Genomic DNA, 21,245 nt, shown 5'->3' with positions numbered 1-21,245 from the left:
CCTAATAACTCTTGTAACCTCAATGCACGACTGAGTAAAAGCTTATTCTAATTTTTGATATTGAACGCTCCCAAGTGGCAGTTGCATGATTTATGAAGGACGCCGTAGTGCAAGGCGCTGGATTTATTTAGACTTCCTGAAGTTGCTCAACGTACATTGATATCGTGCAGCACACTGGCGCATTCTGAGTTTCGCCTCAATCAAAGCGCAGCCGCCGCGCCGGTCCCGATCCCGCTTCGCGCGGCCCCGTAGCCAGGCGCTCAAGCTAGTGAGCCACAGCAGCGATACAAACTAATTCTGGTTTTGAAAAAAAAAAAACATAAACGCCTCGTGCTTTCTGTACAGATTTTGACAAAGCATTCATGATTTCCTCTTCATCCTTCATGTTGGAATTAGATGGTCCCAGTGCAATAACCTTCCATGCCATATTGAAAACTTGGGGGATGAACGTTGGGTTCAGATAATTGTGTAGGAGACTAAAGCGAATGGATTTTACTTGTCATATTGCTAAATGTTTTCATTCAAGCTTAGATGACATCCCCTGGAAGATATTTCTGTCGACCACAGTGATTGCATTTGTTTTTGTTCATGCAACGAGCTACAGCCCAACTGCTTTCTAGTTTCATACCCGCTATGGGTCGTCGTTGCGTTGTAAACGCACAGACATGACTTCAATTAAAACACCTGCGCTATCTGCCTACATTTTTATTTTATGTTTTAATTTGAAGAGAATTTCTTACAAAAATTATTTCAGTGCTTAGGTTAGTGAACTTTGCGTCGTTTTTGACGCTCGCTTAGTTGGTAGAGACTGTGACCGAGTCGAGCAAAGCCGTATATTTTCCCCATCAAAAACCTGGTTGTTCCGGCCGTCTCTGGCCTACTCCTTGCGGAGTATATAAGAGGCAGTGAACTGTCACCCAGGCTGTAGGGCCAGCTCTGTTCCTGCTCCTACGCTGGCATGATGGGCGTGGCTAAAGTACTGCTCTGCTTTCTGCTTTGTGCCCTTGTGTGTGGAGCCAGTCAGACTCTACTCGATCTTAATCCTGACCTGGGTCCATTTCAAGATGAGAAAGAGGTGAATATGCTCATATTACTTTCAACCGCACACCCATGCGAGCGGGAAGCTTGCTTGGGAACAGTTTCTGAACTAGGAGTTGTAGCAGTATGCATGTACAAAGCAAAAGCTGATCAGAAGGAAGTGGCGGAACTCTTAAAAGGAAACCTTTCAGGCCAGCCTGTTAATTATGGAAGTGCCAATTTAAGAGCAGCTTTGTGTAGAGTGATGCCACTAACGGCAATGAACTTGCATTTGACGCCACGTCGAAACAAACCTCCTCCGAGCCCACAAAGCACTTCTGCCGACCAAGATAGAGTTAAAAACGTCACGAACTTTCACCTTAAGCATGCGTAGAGTTTAATTCGTTCCTGATCATTTTTTTCCAGCTCAAATTATTTTTCCTTAACGTTGCGAAAAACCTGGCTAGATAGATCATAAAAATATTGTAAAGAAAGTAACTTGGATTGGACGCACCAGCAGGTAAACGCAAATTCCAGGATGCATTAGAAGTGCTTCCTGTGTAGAAGTTTGACTGGAGAGGCTCATTCAGCACATCGAAGCAAGTAACCCAGTCAGTAACGCAGTCAGAGTCACTCTCATCTCTAGAAGATGTGAATGAATATAAGAAATAGACACCATAAACGCTGGCTTCATACAACTTCGTACTACCGACAGTCCTTCACAGTATCTGGGTTGTTGAAATCGTACCGTCTCTAACTAAACGGCGTCCTTCTCCTCAGAACTCCACAGAATCGCGTGTGTGTTTAACGATATAAAAAAAAGTCATAGCACAGCATGCAGTACATGTAATATAAAACCTTTATACAGAAATGGGATATCTGACAGAGATTGTGAATACTGTTTGTTTGCGCTGCCGTTTAAAGCCTTCAACATTAAAGCTCGCTGTTTCCGCATAATGTTTGTTTAAAATGTATTCCGAATCTCTAAGAAGTCATGTTTCCGCCTATAATATTAGTGTTTACAAGCGCGAATAAAAGTTTAACGCTGTAGAGTTAGCCTAACTATGGCTAAAACTCCTAGGTGCAATAAAATGCACGAAGATGACAACTTTATTAAAAAAACTAGCCACGCTGTATACGCAATGCCTTCTGAACTTGAGCATACAAGATGCTTGGAAGAACGCTAACATTACCTTAGTTCATGAGAAATGAAACGTCAAGAACATGAGAAATTACAGACCGATCAGCTTACTGTCTGTTGCCAACAAGGTATTTAATAATATAATCGCTAACAGAGTCAGGAGAACCTTAGACTTCAATCAGCCAAATGATCAGGCAGGCTTCCGTAAAAGATACTTCGAAATAGACCATATTCACGCCATCAATCAGGTGGCAGAAATAATTTGCAGAATAAAACCAACCCCTGTATATAGCCTTCATTATTACGAGAAAGGAATTTACTTAGGGAAACCTGAGCTATCATGCCGTCAATTCAGAATCAGGCTGTAGAAGAACGTTCTGTGCAAATAATGGAAGATATCTATACCGACTCCACGGGTACCATAGTTCCATAAATTCAGCAGAAAATATTCTGATAAAAAAGGGTGCTAGGCAGGCAGGCACGACCTCGCCAGTGGCATTCATTGCGTGTTTACAAGAGGTATTCCGACGCATGAACTGGGAGAAGTTTGGTATAAGAGTTAATGAAGAATACCAAGGTAATCTGCGATTCGCTGATGACATTGCCTTGCTAAGTCACTCACGACATGAACTGCAAAGCATGATCAATGGGTTAGTCTAAAAATTAACATGCAGAAAATGAAAATAATGTTCAAGAGTCTAGCACGGGAACAGGAGCTCGCGATTGGTAGCGAGGCACTCGAAGTTGCAAGGGAATACGTCTACCAAGGGCACGTTGTGACGGCAGAAACGGATCATGACAGGGAAATAATTCGAAGCATAAGAATAGAGTATAACCCATATGGCAGGTGTCTCTCAGATCATGGATGGCAGTTCACCATTATGTCTCAAGAGAAAAGTATACAACAGCTGTATATTTACCTGTACTCACCATTTTGGCAGAAATGTGAAGGATAAAGAAAAGGGTTCAGCACAGCACAGCGGAAGCGGGCTTAATTGGTGACGGAATAAACGCGGTTTTATGACAAGAAAAAATGGGTTTCGGCGAGGTATGTAATGTGATGGTAATATAACCGCTGGTCCTTAAGAGTAATGGAGTGGATTCCAAGGGAGGGCAAGCGTAGCAGGACGCGGCAGATAGTTAGGTGGGCGGATGATGTTATGAAGTTTGCGGGGATACAGTGCCTGTAGCTGGCAAAGGACATCGATAATTGGAGAGACATCTTTGCCCTGCAGTCAGCGTAGACCGGCTGATTATGATGATGATGATGACCTATTACGTGGTTACCTGTCTTAGCTGGAAATGAAGCCCACGAAAAAAAAACTGCCAAGTTTTCAATACCAGGCGCAGATAACAGTGCTCTCACACATGTCCACCGCTAGCAATGTACATTCATATGTTTGTCTTCAGCAAGCAACAAGGTTGCTCTTTTAGTGTCAAGCCTATAAACTTCTTCAGGAACATGATTCCTTTTTTACATGATTCCGCATATGCACAACCCGCTTCAGAGCGAAAGCTCTATTCCCGCAGTAGAAAGCTGAAGGTCATATGGCTATGAAATTTGAACTTCAAACGTGGAGGAGCGCAGGCTTGGCTCTGATGCCATGCCACATGGCTCACCACGCCCAGCCACAGCTGCGTGCTTTGAACCGACAGTGCTCTCTCACCTCGCAACTCTCGAATCACGTGACCCGCTGCACCTCGCCACAGTGGCGTGTGCGGAGCAGACGGCACTCTCGCAACTGGCGCTAATTGCGTGAGGCGCCGTTCGCTATAAAAGCGTATGGCGTGTGCTTACCTTCACACAAAGCCATGGATGAGCAAGGTGCCGGAACTAGTGCTTCGACGATGTATCGTCGCCGTCAAGCATAATCTGATGATCTTTAAAATGTGGAGAGGCGTTGGATAACAATGCTTAGCGGAGCTTTCGCTCGTCTGACTAGGTTCAGCCAGGTTAAACCACCGCTATTTTTTCCCCATCCTATTGGCCTCTCATCCCATATATATCCGAGTTCAACTGTCAGGTTCTGTCGAACCGATATAGAAGCCCTCGGAGTGACACACAGCCGCGAAAGAATCCCTATGGACAATAACTGCGTCCCGGGGCGTTTTAGGCCCAGCCCAGTTCTCCGTTGCCTATTTCAGCTTATGAATTTGCGGCATATCAACAGCCATGTCGGCTTCCTTCTTTCCTTGCAGGCTTGAAAGGTCAGTGATGCGTGGGCGCAACTGCGAAATGGAGTTCATTGATCACCTACTTGCTTTAGGCTTCCATCCTTTGCAATCGCAGTCAAACTAAGTTCTAAAATCGTGGCGAAGTTGGCGCCAAAGTAAGCTCTTACCATGCCTGAAGCTTAGCATCCGTGCAGATGGTGTCTAGTAGATTTATTACACAACAAGCTTTTGTGCTGCTCCGAAGGAATTCCAAGCGATTCCAAAGAAAATGAAGCAGCCCACTGGTGCACGGGTTCCAACGCCTCAGGTAACGACGCAATTAAGCGCGTAATCGGTTGTAACTAACATTAAAAGCAGAAGTACCGCCACCAACTAACTCCTTAATTAGCCCGCTTGTAACCGATGGCAAAACTTTAAGTGGGCTGGCAGTTGCTGCTTTAAGTACAGGAGATGTAGGCTACTGTACTGATATGCAGGGGAGAGTAGAAGCAAGCATCATCGTTGCCGTCACCGTCATCCTTGACGGCTGTTACGCTTTTTTGCCGCACTAATCCGCGCCGGCTGGGACATAAGTCACTGCGGCCGTTGTGGTCAGCGTCTTTCGTCTTTCGGGAGCAACCCTAAATAATTACTCTCTGGAGACGACGCTCCTTCAAAGAAAGTGCCAACTGTGGGAAGAGACCTGTTCTAGTTAATTTCAAAGGGTAAATATTCAGCCTTCGGTAGTAAAGGAACGAGCGGAGGGACTAACAACATTTTTAAAGCGACAGCGGTTAATGTTTTCTTTCCCGATGCTGCATCGTCCCATGTGCGTCCGCAGAGAACGAAGCAAAACTTGGGGGGCATGTTGGGAGAGGTAGCAAAAGCAAGGGAGAAAGAAGGCGGAGCCGATTGGTCGTGTCGGTCGCCTGCCGGCATGAAACTTTTCATATTTGTTTTCAAAGTGTTTGTGTTTGATAGTTTTCAGAAATAAAAATCTTCCATCATTAAAACAAAAGCAGCCGGTATTACGGAGCTGTTTCTAGCGTCCGAGAGGTTGAAGCATTGTCCGTGACATCTCGTGCGGTTGGCAGCCGAGAGTCAGCAGTACGAGTACCTCGAAAAAGGCTATTAATAGTGGCAAAGGAATCCATACTAAAAAAAAAACAATTAAGCCTCGAACCTAATTATCCAGTTACAAGGCAGGAAGTGGAGCTGGAAGCGCAATGTAAATAGCCAGCGCTACCTGGGTCTCACGAAGAAAGAGAAAGGCGCTGCGCTATGCCACCAAGGCAGTTTCAAAATTGCGGTCCATTAAGCATCGAAGCAGTGTGTTCCGCTAAGCGTGGCGCTTAGCTAGAAAGGGGCACGTGGTTGGGGTCTGCAGCGCGGAAAGCCCCGAAAGCAGCCTGGAAGACCCAACTATTCGCACGGTTTCAAGTAACAGAAGGAACTGAAGCAGTGCCACGTCATGCAGCCATTTATGCTGCCACTGTCGTGCAGGAGGTATTCGAGGGGGTGTGGACGTTAGCCCGACGAGGGTTGCGGTCTAGAGCCGTATGGACTGGGAGAACAGCTGAGTTAAAAACCAAGATTGTCGCGGTAAGGAAGTGGGAACTTTGTGTCCGGCAAACTAGCGTTCTACACGAACGCACGAAGTCATGAAATACCAGCAGACTTAAGAAAGGGCCTAGTTGGTTGTTCCTTCTCGCTTGCTACGCGCTTCTCGAACCAAACACAAATGAGGCATCGCATCTGCACAAAACAGAATGCGCTACTCGTATTTAGGTTCGTTTTCTTCTCCATTTATGTTCTCAGTAGCGAGCTTTAAACTCATCGAGTATTGACGTGTACAATGGGCTAGAAGGCAGGGCAGACATGTGCAATGTTCCACTGTTTCGACAAGTGCCAGTGCAAGGGCTATCTTGCCCGTGAGCGCATTTTTTGCTGTTACCGCCTTTTTTCTTCAAGTGACAACTGCATATTGTGCTTTCTTTTAGTGAACTAGCCTCTACTGGCAAAATTAAAACCGTCTTTGATCAAGGTTGATTGGCTGAAGGCGTACCATTTTCCTAACTGAAGCATTTGACTCGACTAACCAAAAAAACTTATTTGCCAAGCTTGAAGCTTTAGAAATCATAGGCGACGCTTTGTCGCTAACAGACAATTTCGTAATGGACATGCATCTCAGGCATATCTTCCAATTTTAAATGTATTAGTAAAGGAATCCCGCAGGATTCGATAATTTCCTCCCCACCCCCCTCCTTAATTTCAATTTATTTTCTCGACCTACCTAACAGTCTAAATAACTCTTCTATTTCTGTATGTCGATCATACTATTATATTATGCACGGGAAAATCATTACACTCTGTATAAGAAAAGCTGAGCGCCGATTTGAACAGTATTCTCTGCTGGTGTCTTGGGAATTGTTTCGAAACCAGTGACGCTAAAACTAAGTTTGTGATATTTTGCTCACGTCCTAAGACCCCTTCATGTATATATACCACTCACTACCGTACATCTGAGGACCATTCCTGCGACTAACAAGTGTGGATTTCTTGGTGTCATTCTTGGCAGAAATTTAAAGTTTACAGGACATATCTCGCATATGAAATCAAAACGTTTTTACGGAACATGAACTCCGGTTCCTAGGCGTACTTTTTCTCACAATTGATACTGATATCGCTTTATTGCGCATTCATTCAGAGTCACTTCTCCTACCTCATTACGTCATGGAGAAAATCCTACCAGGTGCTTCATACACCGCTTCGACACAGGGAGCTCATCGTCGTTCACTCCTTGATTTCATTTGATCAGCGAACCATTTATCATTTCTTTAGGCATCCTCATCTATCATTACATGCCATTTTATGCCCTGAGTGCATCAACATCGCTTAAAAACTATCCCACCAAACGCATTTAAAACAGTTGCAACACATCCAAAGTCATCCCATGCGCATTATAACCTTCAGCTGATATCGTTGTTGTGCCTCTTCTCTTCTTCATGATCAACGCAATCACTTCATGATTCTCATTATACTTTGGTAAAGAACCTAATCTTTTTAATCTGAGCTTTACAAGGATCGCCACACAAAATTTTCTACTACCAGCCGCCGCGGTGGCTTAGTGGTTACGGCGCTTAGCTGTTGACCAGAAACACGTGGGTTCGATCCCGGCCGCTGCGGTCGAATTTCGATGCAGGGAAATTTCTAAAGACCTGTGTACTGTGCGATGTCAGTGCATGTCAAAGAGCCCAGGTGGTCGGAATTTCCGGAGCCCTTCGCTACGGCATCTCTCGCAGCCAGTGTCGCTTTGCAGCGTTAAACACCCAAGAACGAAAACGAAACTAGCAGATGTTTGACTGCCAGCTGCTCGCACAAATTACAGTAAGCATGCCGCCGTTTTCTTGGCTCTATCGCTGTAGCAGTTCATAAGCTATCATTTAAAATGTTCATCTTTGCACATATTCAAAAAACGGCCAACAAGTTCAATATTTGAAGCTTGAAAAACGTCTAATGGCTTCAATTGTAAAGTTATACTTTCGGGCTTTGTACAGTTTTTCTCTGTTTTTCCATAATGCAGTGTTTGCTTGCTGTTCTCCGGTTACTCGGTTGCAAGCCTTATTCTTAACTTTGTGTGTTTATTTGTACATCTATATTATCAACATGCAATATTTTATAACTTTTTTGAGACATCAGCCTCACCTTGTATGTGCAACTGCATGTTTTTCTTATGAATCTCGTTCGCAGCACTATTTATCTACCAATGTATCCTAACTGCTGCTTTAGTACTTTTTCAGTGCATTTTTTTCACATTCGCACTATCAGGAGATCCCTGCGCAGCCATAAACTATGGGACCTTAGTAGGTAACAAATTTTGACCAAATGGTATTGTTGATCAGATGTTAATAATGACATGTTTATAATACATTTCATTTGATTTGCTTCTGTTTGAAAGCATCTAACTACCAAATTTCATAAAATATAAAAATATTGGCAAATATTGTTTGCTAAGCACTGCATGTTCGTAACGTTGGGTAAAACAGAACTACAACGCCTTTTAGTTGCATTCTAAATGATCGACAGACCCTTTCGATGTGTTTTATTGAGAAAAGGTATGGTCTAAAGCGAAATGTGATGCGAGGCGTCGGCCTGAGTGTTTGCATTCCTTTTGATGTATCTTTATATATGTATGGTTGTATTCGTCTCATATCGAGCGCAAGGACGGTATTGAAACAGCCAGTGCAACCCCATGCAGGTGTGGATTTTGCCCCTGTGTTAGGCTATTTACGAAAACAAATGTGGCTCCATTTCGATAAAACATTCACGTGCGCATTCAGTTAGTTGAAGTTTGAAATTTCATAGTACTTTATCTGGCGGCCGTATGACAAAAGTTTCATTGCGCCCGCGTTGAACGCCTCTACACGCTTTACGGTGTAAAGAAATTAGCTAAACCTTTTGGTGCATCGACTTTCCCAGGAGAAATCCTTCCTTCAACTGTGGCATTCTTTCAGCAGCATAATGAACTTAGAGAGCGAGGGAAACTTCAGTGCCTGCTATCGTTATTCTCCCACTAGGCCACGATATTTTATCGGAATGGGTATGATGATTGAGTGCCAAATAATTCTGTCACATTCTCTGCGATCCCGAACTCTTATCTTTGATTTCACGCTATGGAATTCCTGGCTACTAAGCGCTGTTTTTTTTTCTCATTTTCAGTGCTTTCCCTTGGAAGAAACCTGGCATTTGATGTACAGAGACTTTGAAGAAGATCCATACTTGGGTGGAAAGAACAAATGCGTCACCGGTACTCAGACCGGTACCTTTGTCGGCGACTCGACATATGTGTATTTCGAGTTCCCTCCAGGCAAGAAGCTGTGAGTTATTTGCAGATTCTACAAAACTCATTCTTTCCTCTTCCCTAGAAGCATGCAAGAATGCAAGCGAGATCCTGATCCAGAATAAACGGGATGGAACCGATATATAGAAGTTTAGTCTGGCTAATCTGCTATTCCTTGCTTACGAGATATTTAGAGAGCAAATAGGTGATAAGCATAGAAAAATCTTAGATCATAGTAAATCAAGCATTCAGGCTTGCCTCCGGAAAGGATTCTAGGCAATGGACCTAGTTGAAACCATCAAACCGATTATCACAAATATGCAGAAAATAGTCATTTCATATACCGGGAGCCCATTTGAATGGAATCAAGAATTTAATAAAGGAGGAGTTAGCTAACATGCTCAAGTGAACTGAGCGCTTCTGAGTGTCGAGTGGTTTACTATGCACTGTATTTCTTTATTCAAAGTTAAATTACTCTTTAAGGCCAGTTAGCTAACCTTCTTGATAACTGCCTTCAGGAATTAAGTGCCAACGGATAACTTCTAGATCATCATGAAAAACAGTGGGCTTAAATATTAGCAGGAAGGAACCATTTGGGAAAGCTTCAGACCTTTGTATTGTATAGACACAAAGGCTTTGGGTGTCCAAGTTTTTGCCCTGGAACAGTCCTTTGCGCCTAGTAATTCAGAAAATAGCTGCAAACAGCAGTGCAGATCACTGGTAATTAATTAAAAAAGATTTTGCACACGCAGCTTTGGTTTCGGTCTGCGCCAGAGCTGAAATGCACCTTGACATCACGGTATACTGGCTAACTTGGGCTAAGACAATCCTAAGTACGTGAGCTTCGACGACAAGCACTGGTCGTTCCTGCGAACAACCACTGAGTTCAGTGAACTTGCAACAAATAGGGCACGTGCACCTTGACGTCATTCGATGCGGATGGAAGTGCCGAGCGACTGTTCGGACAACACTGAAAAATCACATTAAGCTATTTTCCACTCAACGCCTGCTACTGAAATGTGGCGCTACAAGCCATCTCCTTAACCCACGAAACAAATGGTACTAATCTTTGGATTTGAAGTTTTGTGTCTGTGCCGCATTGACAGAAAGGGCTGGTATACAAAAGCCACCACGTGACCGATGCTGGCCCATATCTCTCGCCCAGTGCCCAGATAAAGCCCCAGTGGAGGACATCTTTCAGAAAAACTAATTGCCTTCTCCGAGACGCCTCTTTAGGTGCTGAAGCAGCATCACTGTCACATGGTTGTATGTTGTGTGCTTTCTTTAAGGTCTGTTAAAAAAGCCACCAAAATGAAGCTTTGGTGGAAGAATTTCAGCCGGCTACTATTCAATGTGATCTTAAAATTGCTCACTGAAATTACTGGCACCAATACCTCAAAAGAGAAACAATGAATCTACTAAATAATTGTCTTCAGGACAATTAAATTACTGCTGACTACTTCATGCGGCTCTCAACACCAGGGCAAGTTGGTTTAATCGCCTAGGCCACTGGATCATTCTTAAAATGTGGTTAACTTTGGCACCGATACTCATGATCGAATTGCGTAATCGGGTGTGCAAGAGGGAATGTAAATGTCCTAGAAAATATCTATGCGGGGTACACAGGAACCTCTCAACATAGCAATGTACAGAAAATGTTATGAAAAAACAATGACGAAAGGTAATATAAATGGAGGCATATTCTTCCCAGTTGTATTCAGCGTGTGTTTGCAACAGGTATCTACCCGGCACGATTAGGAATGAACAAAAGTAAGGTGCATGAAGAGCGCGTAAGGTATTTTCGATTTAGTGATGATATTGTTTTGCTAACTTACTCAAGTAAGAATACCAGTTCATGACTGTGGACTACACACACTGAAACCAGAACGGTGGGACAAAGAATAAACATGAAGAAAGCTTAGGTAGTCTTCGAAACCCTGGGAAGGAACTAACATTTAGCTATAGATGGCAATGTATTCGAAATGATGAGGGCATATATCTATATAGGACATATTTTTGCCGCAAATGCTGGCTTTGGAAGAGAAATGCCTAAGAGAATAAACATGGGCTGGTTTGCGTCAAAAAATGTAACGGGTTGCCTCAGTCTGCTGAGGCCCCATGGTCTGGTCTCCCAGTCTCCCGTGCTTTATGCGTTTGTGCTTTTTATTGCCTTTTTATACGTCTTCGAAATGTAAACAATATTTGATATTTCAGGAACACTACTTTGAAGCTGATGTCATCCCCTGGCTACACTGCAAAAAACATACTCAGCTTCACGCCTTTGAGTGGTAAGGACACTCGCAGTACCAGACAAAGTACTGTAACGCAAAAACAAAATATAGAACATCCGTGATGACCAATGAAAACGATGTAAAGCTCACAAAAATGGAAATATTCGCATATTTTTTTGTCTCTTAATGTAAGGTCTTAAAAGTGAACGCCATTTGATGAAGTTGCGTGCTGCACCGTGTGTAAGAAAAAAGTACAAAGAAAAGCTAGCTATCTTTACTGCTCCGACATGTGAGCGCTAGCGGTATGGAACAGAAGATTCCTGGGGAAAACCTGGCGTACCTTCTGTGGTAATACGGAAATGCTTGACTTTATTTAATCACTCCGCACGGAGAAATTGAAAGAAAAATGAAAGATGTGACGTTTAGCTACAAACATTGAGCAGGGCAAGCTGGGCGAGAAGCGCGAATAAATGATACCCTGGTTAAGGAGAGCAAAAGAGCGTAGACGTACCATACACTGTGGACAGCAGGTAACCTACGCAGCTCAAGGGTAAATGAGTGCACACCAAGAGACGCGATACGTGGCGCAGAACGGCCGCCGAGCGAGCAGGCAATGTCCAAATTTGCGCGTTTAGGTCGCGGATGATAAGGTTCAACGGAGATGAATGGGAGGTGCTTTTTAGAGCGCAGCACTTTGGCACCAGTTTCTGCTTTTCGCGGCGTCGCCGTTGTCCATTCTAACCAGCAGTGGGCACCTTAGTCGCGGTTTAAGCTGCGAAACCAATTGAATGCGAACTTGGAAAGCCAAGGAAAGGCACATAACTGCCCTCTTGGAACAGTTGACAACACCTCAATCGTGCTTTGAGCTACGTGGCGGTAGTGATGTGTGCTGCATGCGTTGGCATTGACAACGTTGAGCCATTGTAAGGAAAGGAAGTGCGGATAACTAGCTCCCTGGGTCAGTGGACGCCTGAATCGCGCTCACTGGTACGTGGGGGGGATGAGAGAGAGATGGGGGCTGCAGGCATTGACAACGTTGGACCAGAAACGCGGTGCTGAAGCCATAGGCAGTCGGCGTTCATTCTGTTCATTGCTGTTGTCGTTGACAACATTTTACTCTCCGATCATTTTAGGAAAGGAAGTGCCCATAACTGGCTCCCTGGGTCAGTGGACGCCTCAATCGCGCTTTAGGCCCGTGAGGTCATTAGAGAGAGATGTGGGCTGCATGCGTTAGCGCTGACAACGGTGAGCGAACTCGCGATCAACCATTAACCGCCACCTGCCAGGGTGGCAGGGTGGGTGGAGACTTTAATGTACAGGTGCCGTCAGAAGTAAATGAAAGGCAATGTTAAGGAAAAAATTGGCAGTGGCTTAGCGCGGCTGTGCCGGGATATTCGTAGCGAATGCTGTCGCCGTCCATACTGCCGCCTCAACTGTGGTTGCGGCGCACGCGAGCTCTCCTTTTCAATTCTTCGACATGTTATCAGACATGGGACAAATTGGCGAATCAAGTGGAGGCGAGCGCATTGACGACGCCAGCGGTGTGACGTCATACCAAACGGCGGCGGTGGCTCCGCGGCGAGGCGCGCGGTGTGACGTCATGCCAGATGCCACGGTGAGCACGCCGGCGTCCGCCAGCCGCGGCGGTTGCTAGCCGGCGGCTCAAGGTCGGTCTCTCTGCCTCCGCGGAGCACCGCCACAGCGAAATCGCAAGTTCGTGGCCAATGTAGCTTTCGCTACACAATTTAATCGTTGCCCTCCCCCCCCCTCCCCCAATTCGTGCATCCTTCAACACGTATGTGCAGCCTAATTGTGAATGTGCGAACTGAACTGTGCACCAACAAACTTGGTCCAGTATGCTTTAGATTTAAAGAAAATAAATTTTTTTCACGACCTCGCCTTCCATTTACTTTTGACGGCTAGTGTACATATAAAGACAAGCAGGAATATCTTACCACTTATGCGGGAGAACATACCGTTCGTCTCGCTCGTAATGCCTCCCACGGCTGTGGCAACATCGTGAAATACTTGCATAGACCTCGTCTTTAAGAACCAGGAATTGGTGCAGCAAGTCGAGCCTACATCCATCTATTTATTCGACCACAAAGCTTCCTTTTTGACAATAAGAACTGTTAGTGTAGTATTTCTTGAAGAAGGAATATGTGTCAAAAATAACAAGTTGTCTGTAATTGTACAGACATGTCATGCTCGATATTTTTGCCTCAGTCTATCGCAAAGCTGAAACAGCTGATGAGCTGCGGTCAAATTTGGCATTAGGAAGTAACGTAATCGTGGGCAATTTTTTTCCTTTTGTATATAAAGATGGGCTGCGAAATGGCCAGGCATACGTAGATGTAAACTGATGTCCTCTACATTTCCAATGGCGAAAGCGAACCTCTGCCGTGTGCAGCCGGTGCGCGTCAACAGCACGAAAAACGTCGACTGCCCACTTATGGTATCCAAGCACAATTCATGAAAATGTGGTTGGTATCGCAAATGTTACGAATTGCATCTTGCAACTTGGAGAGATAAGTTTACGTGATGGGATGTATATTGGCTCAGCTAGCCTGATAAATGCTCCCCGAGAAACTAGTAAAGTTCAAAGCACGAAGCCGTCGCAAGTCAAAAGTAACCAGGCGACACTTCTTCCTGTGCGACCCACCTGGGTATAGGTCCTGAAAGCGCTCGCTTAACGAATCGCGATAGCAGCGGCGGGCACATCGGGGGGTGTAATTAATCATAACGCCAAAGGCAACACTGCCAATGGCAGCGATGAGTCTTGATATCATATCAAACCGAAAAACGCAACATGTCTAATGCTGTATATTTTTGGTTATAGTATATTTCTCCACTGATTGTACGCGTGTGGTTCAACGGCAGCGCATAGAAGAACTGTGTCCTTGACGGCATCATTCCTTCTCTCGAGCACAAACGCCACAGGATGGATGGATGGATGCATAGGTCTAAATAGACGTTTGAAACGGGGAGGAGCCGGGTGTACCCATGCGGAGAATTTTTATACATTTCTCTTGTGATCCTAAAATCCTATAGATAACATGTAGAAATTACCCCTTCAGAATAAAAGTTCAATTGACATTTACGTTGTGTGAGCTATTAATCCTGCCCTCAATTATTTAGGCTAGTCCCCCACTATTATGCTACCAATCCCGCAAACGCTTCTTATGCTTACAGCAGATCCATTCATATAACCTTATTGAAATCTGCCCCCCGGAGTAGGGGTGCGTAATGCCACATTCTAACACAATATGCTCAATTGCTTCTTTAAAATAAACAGAGTGGCAAAACAAATGCGATTGTTTGTTCAAAATTTTGAACACATTGCACATGTGTCATTATCGTGGCTCAATTTCGTTTTTTAGCTCCCCATTCTGAGACACCCTCATGCTGCTACAAATAGCCTTGTACTCCGTCTTGAATTATCAAAGAACGGATCCTTCCTGATTTCGCTTCTCCACTTTCTGCACAGACGCTGAGCAAGCTCTTTGCCATTTAAACAGGGCAGTTGTCCCTCCCCGCATTGTTTAGCCGAGGCTCTAAGGTCTATTTTCCTGTTCTTGCTTGCAACATACCTAGTGGTTTGGTTTCTAGTTTTTCCCTTTGCTGTGAGTTACATCTCTTTTTAAAGGATCATTTAGATACCTGGGTAGGCCTCTATTTAAGTGCGATTTCATCAGGTATTCTTCATTCAAGAGTTTCGTGTGTGCTTCGCGCCCTTCAAAAGACGTCCAACGGATTTCCTCCTGCACTGCCTCATTTTTTGGCTTGCATGAGCCCCTGATACTAATCCGACGATCAATCTCTGATTTAATGCTAGTCACGACTGAACTGTTTGCTCATAAGCACAAAGCTTCATTCTTATAAGCGAATGGTGCAACCATAATTGCTTTGAAAATTATTGATTTCCATAATGGTTGAGCGTTGCTTTTTTTTCTCCGGTAAAGCAAGGAGTTCAATCCTGCTGTGCAAAATATTATGTTTTTCTTAACTGACTATAAGTTATTTAAAATCATCTCTGGGCATCTGGTGCTTCTTAGGATAGACATTGGCATGCTTTTGAGCCAGAATTTGAGTTGCAAAAGCTGAGAGACCAGCTGCGGGATGGAAATGGGGAATGGAATTTTCTTGGCTCGAAACGAGGCAATTGCGCGAGCTCAGTACTCTTTTGAGATTTGGATCTCAGAACATGACATTTTTCTTTTTTTAGCTCCAGACAAGCACATCAACCTGACAATAGCATACCGGGACTGCCACTCTTGCAAAGTGATCCGCCACGGCTACATCAACAATGGTACGTACAAAGTGAACGGCGCTTCTCATGGAAATCGAGTAAGCAGTACTCTAAACGCCTAGTGCATACACGCTCCGCATCGCCGGGTGCTTTTCCGTGAAGCCAGTCAGTTGATCACAGCGCGCAGAACTGATAGAGAGTCAAGGTCTGCGTTTGGTAGCCGAAAATGAAGTAATGAAAGTTCTGTGTTGGAAACTGAACGGGGGCTATTAAAGGCAACAGGTTGCGCGATTTTAAGGTTTCCTAGTGTTTGGCATTGACTGAAATTGGGGGATTTCATAGCAGAGAACACACATCAAAAAACCTAGATCTCTTGTTTCTCTGCAGTTCTCGCGAATCTTCAATATAACCGATTTACCACGCTAAGATACAAGGTGACTTTCCGGTGCTTTTATTAATTATTCCAAAGAATCAGTCGGTGTATGGAAACTGAAGGGTAGTTCTGAACCAGTGGAGATCCTTGCAAACACTGCTTGCAAATACGCAATGCATCCGCGCTACACTGAGACGTCAAAACATGACGTTTGAAGATAGCACTAATGCGCTGAGCCTTTCCGAAGGGAAGTGGGGCAGGGTTCCTGACATAACACTGCATGTAGTGGGAATGTCAGATTAGTGAATGAAGACAGGAAATACGTATTATGTCTCTCACTCTGTACACATTGCACCCGGATGGCCACCCAGCAAAGCGCAATGCTTCCGTGTCTCATCCGTGATATCGTGCATGCGGTTTAAAGAGCTCTGTACAGAAACAGGAAACTGGCTGGATATCTACATCATTTAGCTATTGCCGCAGGCCACTGCATAACATTTCAGTGGGTACCTGCTCACTGTGGCATTCAGGCTAATGAAAAAGCAGATCAAGCGGCCCGTAGGGGCCACCAACATCGGAGATACATTAGAACTTTTTTTACGAAATCTGATGCGTCCCAGGTGGCCAAAAGTTTTGCTTCCGAAGAAATGTATCCGCTTTGGAGTTTGCCGACATATCAGTACCCATTTCTTCACTCAATCGACCCACATCTTAGATGAAGACTCTCACCCAGAATTCCTCGACATCTGGAAACACTTCATCATCGACTTCGTCTTAATGCTGCATATACAAACGGCTTGCGATGCCGTTTTAGACAAATGGACAGTCCGCACTGTGACAACTGTGCCGCGATAGAAACTGTGGAGCATATCTTGCTTGAGTACACTGCATATGCTAACGAGCGTGCGTACTATGAACATTGCATGCAGAAGCTCTGCTCAGTGCCCCTTACAATAGACAAAGTTGTAGGTCCCTTAGAGACTTGCAATGACTTTTCTATTCACATATTTAGAAGACATTGGACATCTCGATAAGCTTTAAATTCACTTGCACGTCACCTTCATGCATTCTTCATGCAGTGAACTTCGTCAGCCCATTTTACGGACTATGCACTCCATCACTCCATAGATTACATCAATACTCGCCATTGCATCCTTAGTACCCATTTCATGGCCGCATTTTATCTTCGTTTTTTTTACCTCTTCCACTCTGCTCTCCTTCTGTCTTTATCTCCCAAATTCCCCTCCCTACGCAGAGTAGCATGCCAGCGATTTTTAAACGCCGGCTAAATTCTCTGCTCTTCATTAAAGAGTCTCTCTCTCTCACTCTCTACAGAAACAGGAAACAGATATACATGGGTAAATCTGTTCTCTGGTGCAAGAAATGTGTCAGAAGAGCAAATAGATATACATTGATAATCTGGTCTCTGGGGCCAGAAATATATCAGTTTCACAGAGTACGAAGCACTCAAAAGAACTGACAGCTGGGCGAATTCGTTACGAGGCATGGTTACCATCCGTGCAGAAAGAGATAGGAATGAAACTGAAAAGACACCACCAGGGCTGAAATTAAACTGAAAAGTTTATTAAACGCAAACCTGCACTTGAAATTTTATATTGTTGTTTTCTGGTTTTGTCTACATTTTGGTTCTTTTTGGCTTTGTTTTTGGCTGGCAAAGTTGGAAACGACACTTGTGTGAACAAGATTGTCAGTTGAAAGTCAGCACTCGTTTTTTCTTCTCCGTTTCGTTAAGCGTCGTACCGCGCTGTTTTTACCCCAAAACAGTAACCAGACAGAACAAGTCCAGCATTTTTGGGCAAAAATTTTGAATTTTAGATGTGTTAAGGCATGGTCGTGAAAATTATTGAAAGTAATGATCTGTTGTTCCGAGATGTAGCGAAATCATTATTTTACTGTGTTTCTAACGATCGTGTCGAATAATTAAGACTACCTTACAAAACCATTGGGGAATGCTTTTCACAATAGCAAATGCGTGAATAGAAAAAAATACAAGACTGTTGTCGGGTGATCTCCCGGATATATTGATTGTTAAAGTGGAATCTTATAATATATAAAAAAATTGCGTTCATAAACGGTTTTCAGTTCAAACATGTGTTTGTCCAGGATAGCTGGGGATGATTTATTTAACTTAAGTAGCAATACTGTAGTCGTGTAGATATGAAGCCACTTCGACTTCTTATGTGTGTACGAATCCTGTCGATCCGCCAAAATACTGCTCCGCAAGAGAATTCTGGTGTACCCGAGGCTTCGGTGAAATCGGTGTTACGAACTTAGCGCTTAAGCAGTCCCACACAGGCACAATGGGCGCATATATATCTAACATGCTTAAAGCCGGAATCTCTACATTACCATAACGACCACTCAGGATTAGAACTGTAAAAGACTTAAAATATTACTTGCCTAACTACGCTGTATCCGTCCATTTTAGCGATCAAATTTCGCAGGCTGTCTGGTAAAAAATTTGTTGCGAAGATTGAAGATTACAGACATAGTGCCTTGCCTCATCTCGAATAAGTGGCAGCGGCCACTGTCTCCACGCGGAGGCCTCGTGGAGATGAGTGTCAGTGATAGCTGCTGTGCAACCCCTCAGCCTTCGGCCATGAAAGCGTCGCTTCAAGCCAAAATACGCTTTGGCCATCTAAGTACCAGGAACGCAGAAAGTGCGTTCTTTAAAGTGCCGGCCACCCCGTGTACCTGCGTTGCGTTCGTAATGGTGGCCAATGAACAGTGGGAACACGCGTGCACTAAAACTTTAAAAGGTGTATCTATTTAGAATGCCTTTCAGAACGTATCGTAGCTGCACAAAACCAAATGTCATTGAGGTAGAGTTACTGCCGTCACTTGGGCGTCGTTGGGAAAGACTAAAAGCCTAATAGTTTTTTTTTGTGTATGTTAGTATCGTGTAGAATTTTTGAAGCACGAACAAAAAAAGTAACGCCGCAAGAAATACTGCGTTATTCTTTTCAAATAGCTAAAAAGAGTTCCGTTATTCAACTTACTTGTAAGAAAACACGATCACACGCTGTGCAGATAGTGGTGTGGCGAGTAAAGCATGTTGACGGGCTAGTTGGTTTTTCATCTTGAAACTTGGGAAAAACCCCACCTAGGCGCAAATGATTTCATGACACAAAAACAGACTAGGAGACAACGGACAGACGCCTGTCCGTTGTCTCCTCGTCTCTTTTTGTGTCGTGAAATCATTTGAGTCGAGGTGGGTTTTATTCCCAAGTTTCAAGTAGTGTGGCGAGTCGCAATGTAATTTAAGCTGGAAGCCTAATTGAGTACATAGCAGCGACTGAACCAAGTTTTTTTGTCTCCCACGAGCAGGTTATAAATTTGATTTAGCTTTTATCTCTATATATTTAAAGAATGGAGGAAAAATTGATGTTTTTTTGTCTTTTGCAGGAGCCGGTTGCAGCATGTGGGTCACAGATCACGAACGTCACCAGTCCCACTCATGCTGCGATTATGTGTTTGAGTTACTCTGCGGTTTCAACCCCACCTACAAGATCTTCGACGAAAGCTGCTTGTAGCAGCTAAGCATGGCAAGGCCAGAGTTTGTGCAAGAAAACAGGGCTGGTGCATTCCGGTTGGGAAACCCCTCATGAGCCTCTGTCCAGAAACAATAATTTCGATGATACGCAACCGCACACCAAGCACACCCGTATCAATAAAAAAAACTTTACGCACTGGTAAACGTAGCGTTGCAGATGAAAATGCTTCTTTTATAAGCCATCTTGCAAGTTGGGTGTACGTTGTGATGGTCTCCACGCCTCCATTGTGACATGTGCTTAAGCACGTTGACCTGGAGGAGAAAAATACGCACGTATAACTTGCCGCTCATGTAGGAGGACAAAAAAACTCTGCCTCTCCCGTAACCGAGAGTAGAGTAAGCATGAAATGTTTAAGTACATATCACATTGTTTGAAGATGGTACTAGTCAAAACCTTGAAATGGGGCTACTGTTCAACACACCGCACCACACCACACTCTTCTTGTTGCGCCGAAGCGATCGCCTGCAATAGTGCGGGCTTAGGTAGGCAGCCGCGAACCGTGGCGGCCTTGTCGCTTTCGGGAGCGGCCACATAATTAAGGCGTTGTCGGCAGGGGCGAGCAGTCTTCTGCTGTGGCTTATCACTCGCAAAGCGATCGCTTTCCGCAAGACGCTTCCTACCTCTCCTTTCATAAGCCTCCATTGCTCGGCTTAAGCAGCTGTGACGGTGGCGGCATTGAAATGCAGGACGATGCAGAAGCGTAAGCGGGCACGACGAGACGCAGGCCTGTCAAGAATGTACATGCAGTGCGTTCGAAACTGTCTAAAGTGTAGAGGCGACTGTGTTTACCACACCACGTCGCCTATGTCAACGTTACTAGAACCTATGCGACACTGCTGACGTCACCACTGGGTTACGTCACACATAATTGATGACGAAGTAATGGCATATTACTAATTAGTGACTGATTACTCATTAATTACCTAATACTAATTAACTGCAAATTAATGACGCTTAACCTTCGCCTTTAGGAGTGGAACGCGACAGCGTGTTGTAGCGCTGCCAGGCACTCCACGGAACGCCACCACCCGTTCTGCGCGATGCCTTGCCCTTTGAACGCAAGGCTTTTTGAGGAAAGGAAATGGGGCAGTAATTGTCATCTAGATGGACACCCGAACCGCACCGTACAGGAAGGGAGGAACGCCACCACCCGTTCGGCGCGTAGCTACCGGCGCTTGTATGCCGGTCCTGTAGGAGGACTTAGAGAGTCTCGTTCAATCTCGTACGGTGGTGGTGGTGGTGGTGAAAACATTTATTCAGAACAGGAGGTGTTTGGATCGGCCCGTAAGGGACCGATCCTCACAAACACTAGGTGGAGGTCCCTAGTTTGGGACCCCAGTGGCGGTAGCCGCCGCCCGGGCGCGCCCGACCAAGGCTTGTTGGGCCTGTAAGTCGTGGCAGCCGAGCAGGGTCGCCTCCCAGTCCTCCCGGGTTGGGTTGGGGATAGGGGGAATTGCCGGGTTGGAGGGGCAGGCCCACACCATGTGATAGGTGTCCGAAGACACCGCACCACAGTGCGGGCAGCTGCCGCTAAAGGAGGGGTCAAAATGTTTTAGTGCTGCCGGGCACAGCAATGTATTGGTGAAGAGGCGGAGAAGAAGCCGCTCATCCGCCTTCTTGAGGCCTTTACATGGGCTAGGGTAAAGGCGATGGCTATCTTGAAAG

At 44.8% G+C, this 21,245-nt stretch overlaps 1 protein-coding gene across 1 annotated transcript; it reads left to right on the top strand.

The window, feature by feature from the left end:
* The first annotated feature begins 961 nt into the window (after positions 1-961).
* LOC149361702 (uncharacterized) lies at positions 962-19,559 on the top strand. The gene is made up of 5 exons (XM_089569570.1): positions 962-1,075; positions 9,032-9,189; positions 11,367-11,440; positions 15,609-15,692; positions 19,432-19,559. Exons 1-5 carry the CDS (start codon positions 962-964, stop codon positions 19,557-19,559), a joined length of 558 nt encoding a protein of 185 aa, XP_089425696.1.
* Positions 19,560-21,245: the final 1,686 nt, after the last annotated feature.

This window comes from Amblyomma mixtum, chromosome 2 (assembly GCF_055824585.1).
Source record: "Amblyomma mixtum isolate Tamu chromosome 2, ASM5582458v1, whole genome shotgun sequence".
Lineage (NCBI taxonomy): Eukaryota > Metazoa > Arthropoda > Arachnida > Ixodida > Ixodidae > Amblyomma > Amblyomma mixtum.
The sequence above is the reverse complement of the archived record's forward strand: the minus strand, read 5'-3'. Positions and strand labels throughout refer to the sequence as shown.

Excerpts from the sequence above, each read along its gene's own strand:
- LOC149361702 (XM_089569570.1), top strand. The coding sequence starts at position 962 with ATGGGCGTGGCTAAAGTACTGCTCTGCTTTCTGCTTTGTGCCCTTGTG. Across the intron at positions 11,441-15,608 it reads CAGCTTCACGCCTTTGAGTG|CTCCAGACAAGCACATCAAC; the intron begins GTAAGGACACTC and ends TTCTTTTTTTAG. Across the intron at positions 15,693-19,431 it reads CCACGGCTACATCAACAATG|GAGCCGGTTGCAGCATGTGG; the intron begins GTACGTACAAAG and ends TGTCTTTTGCAG.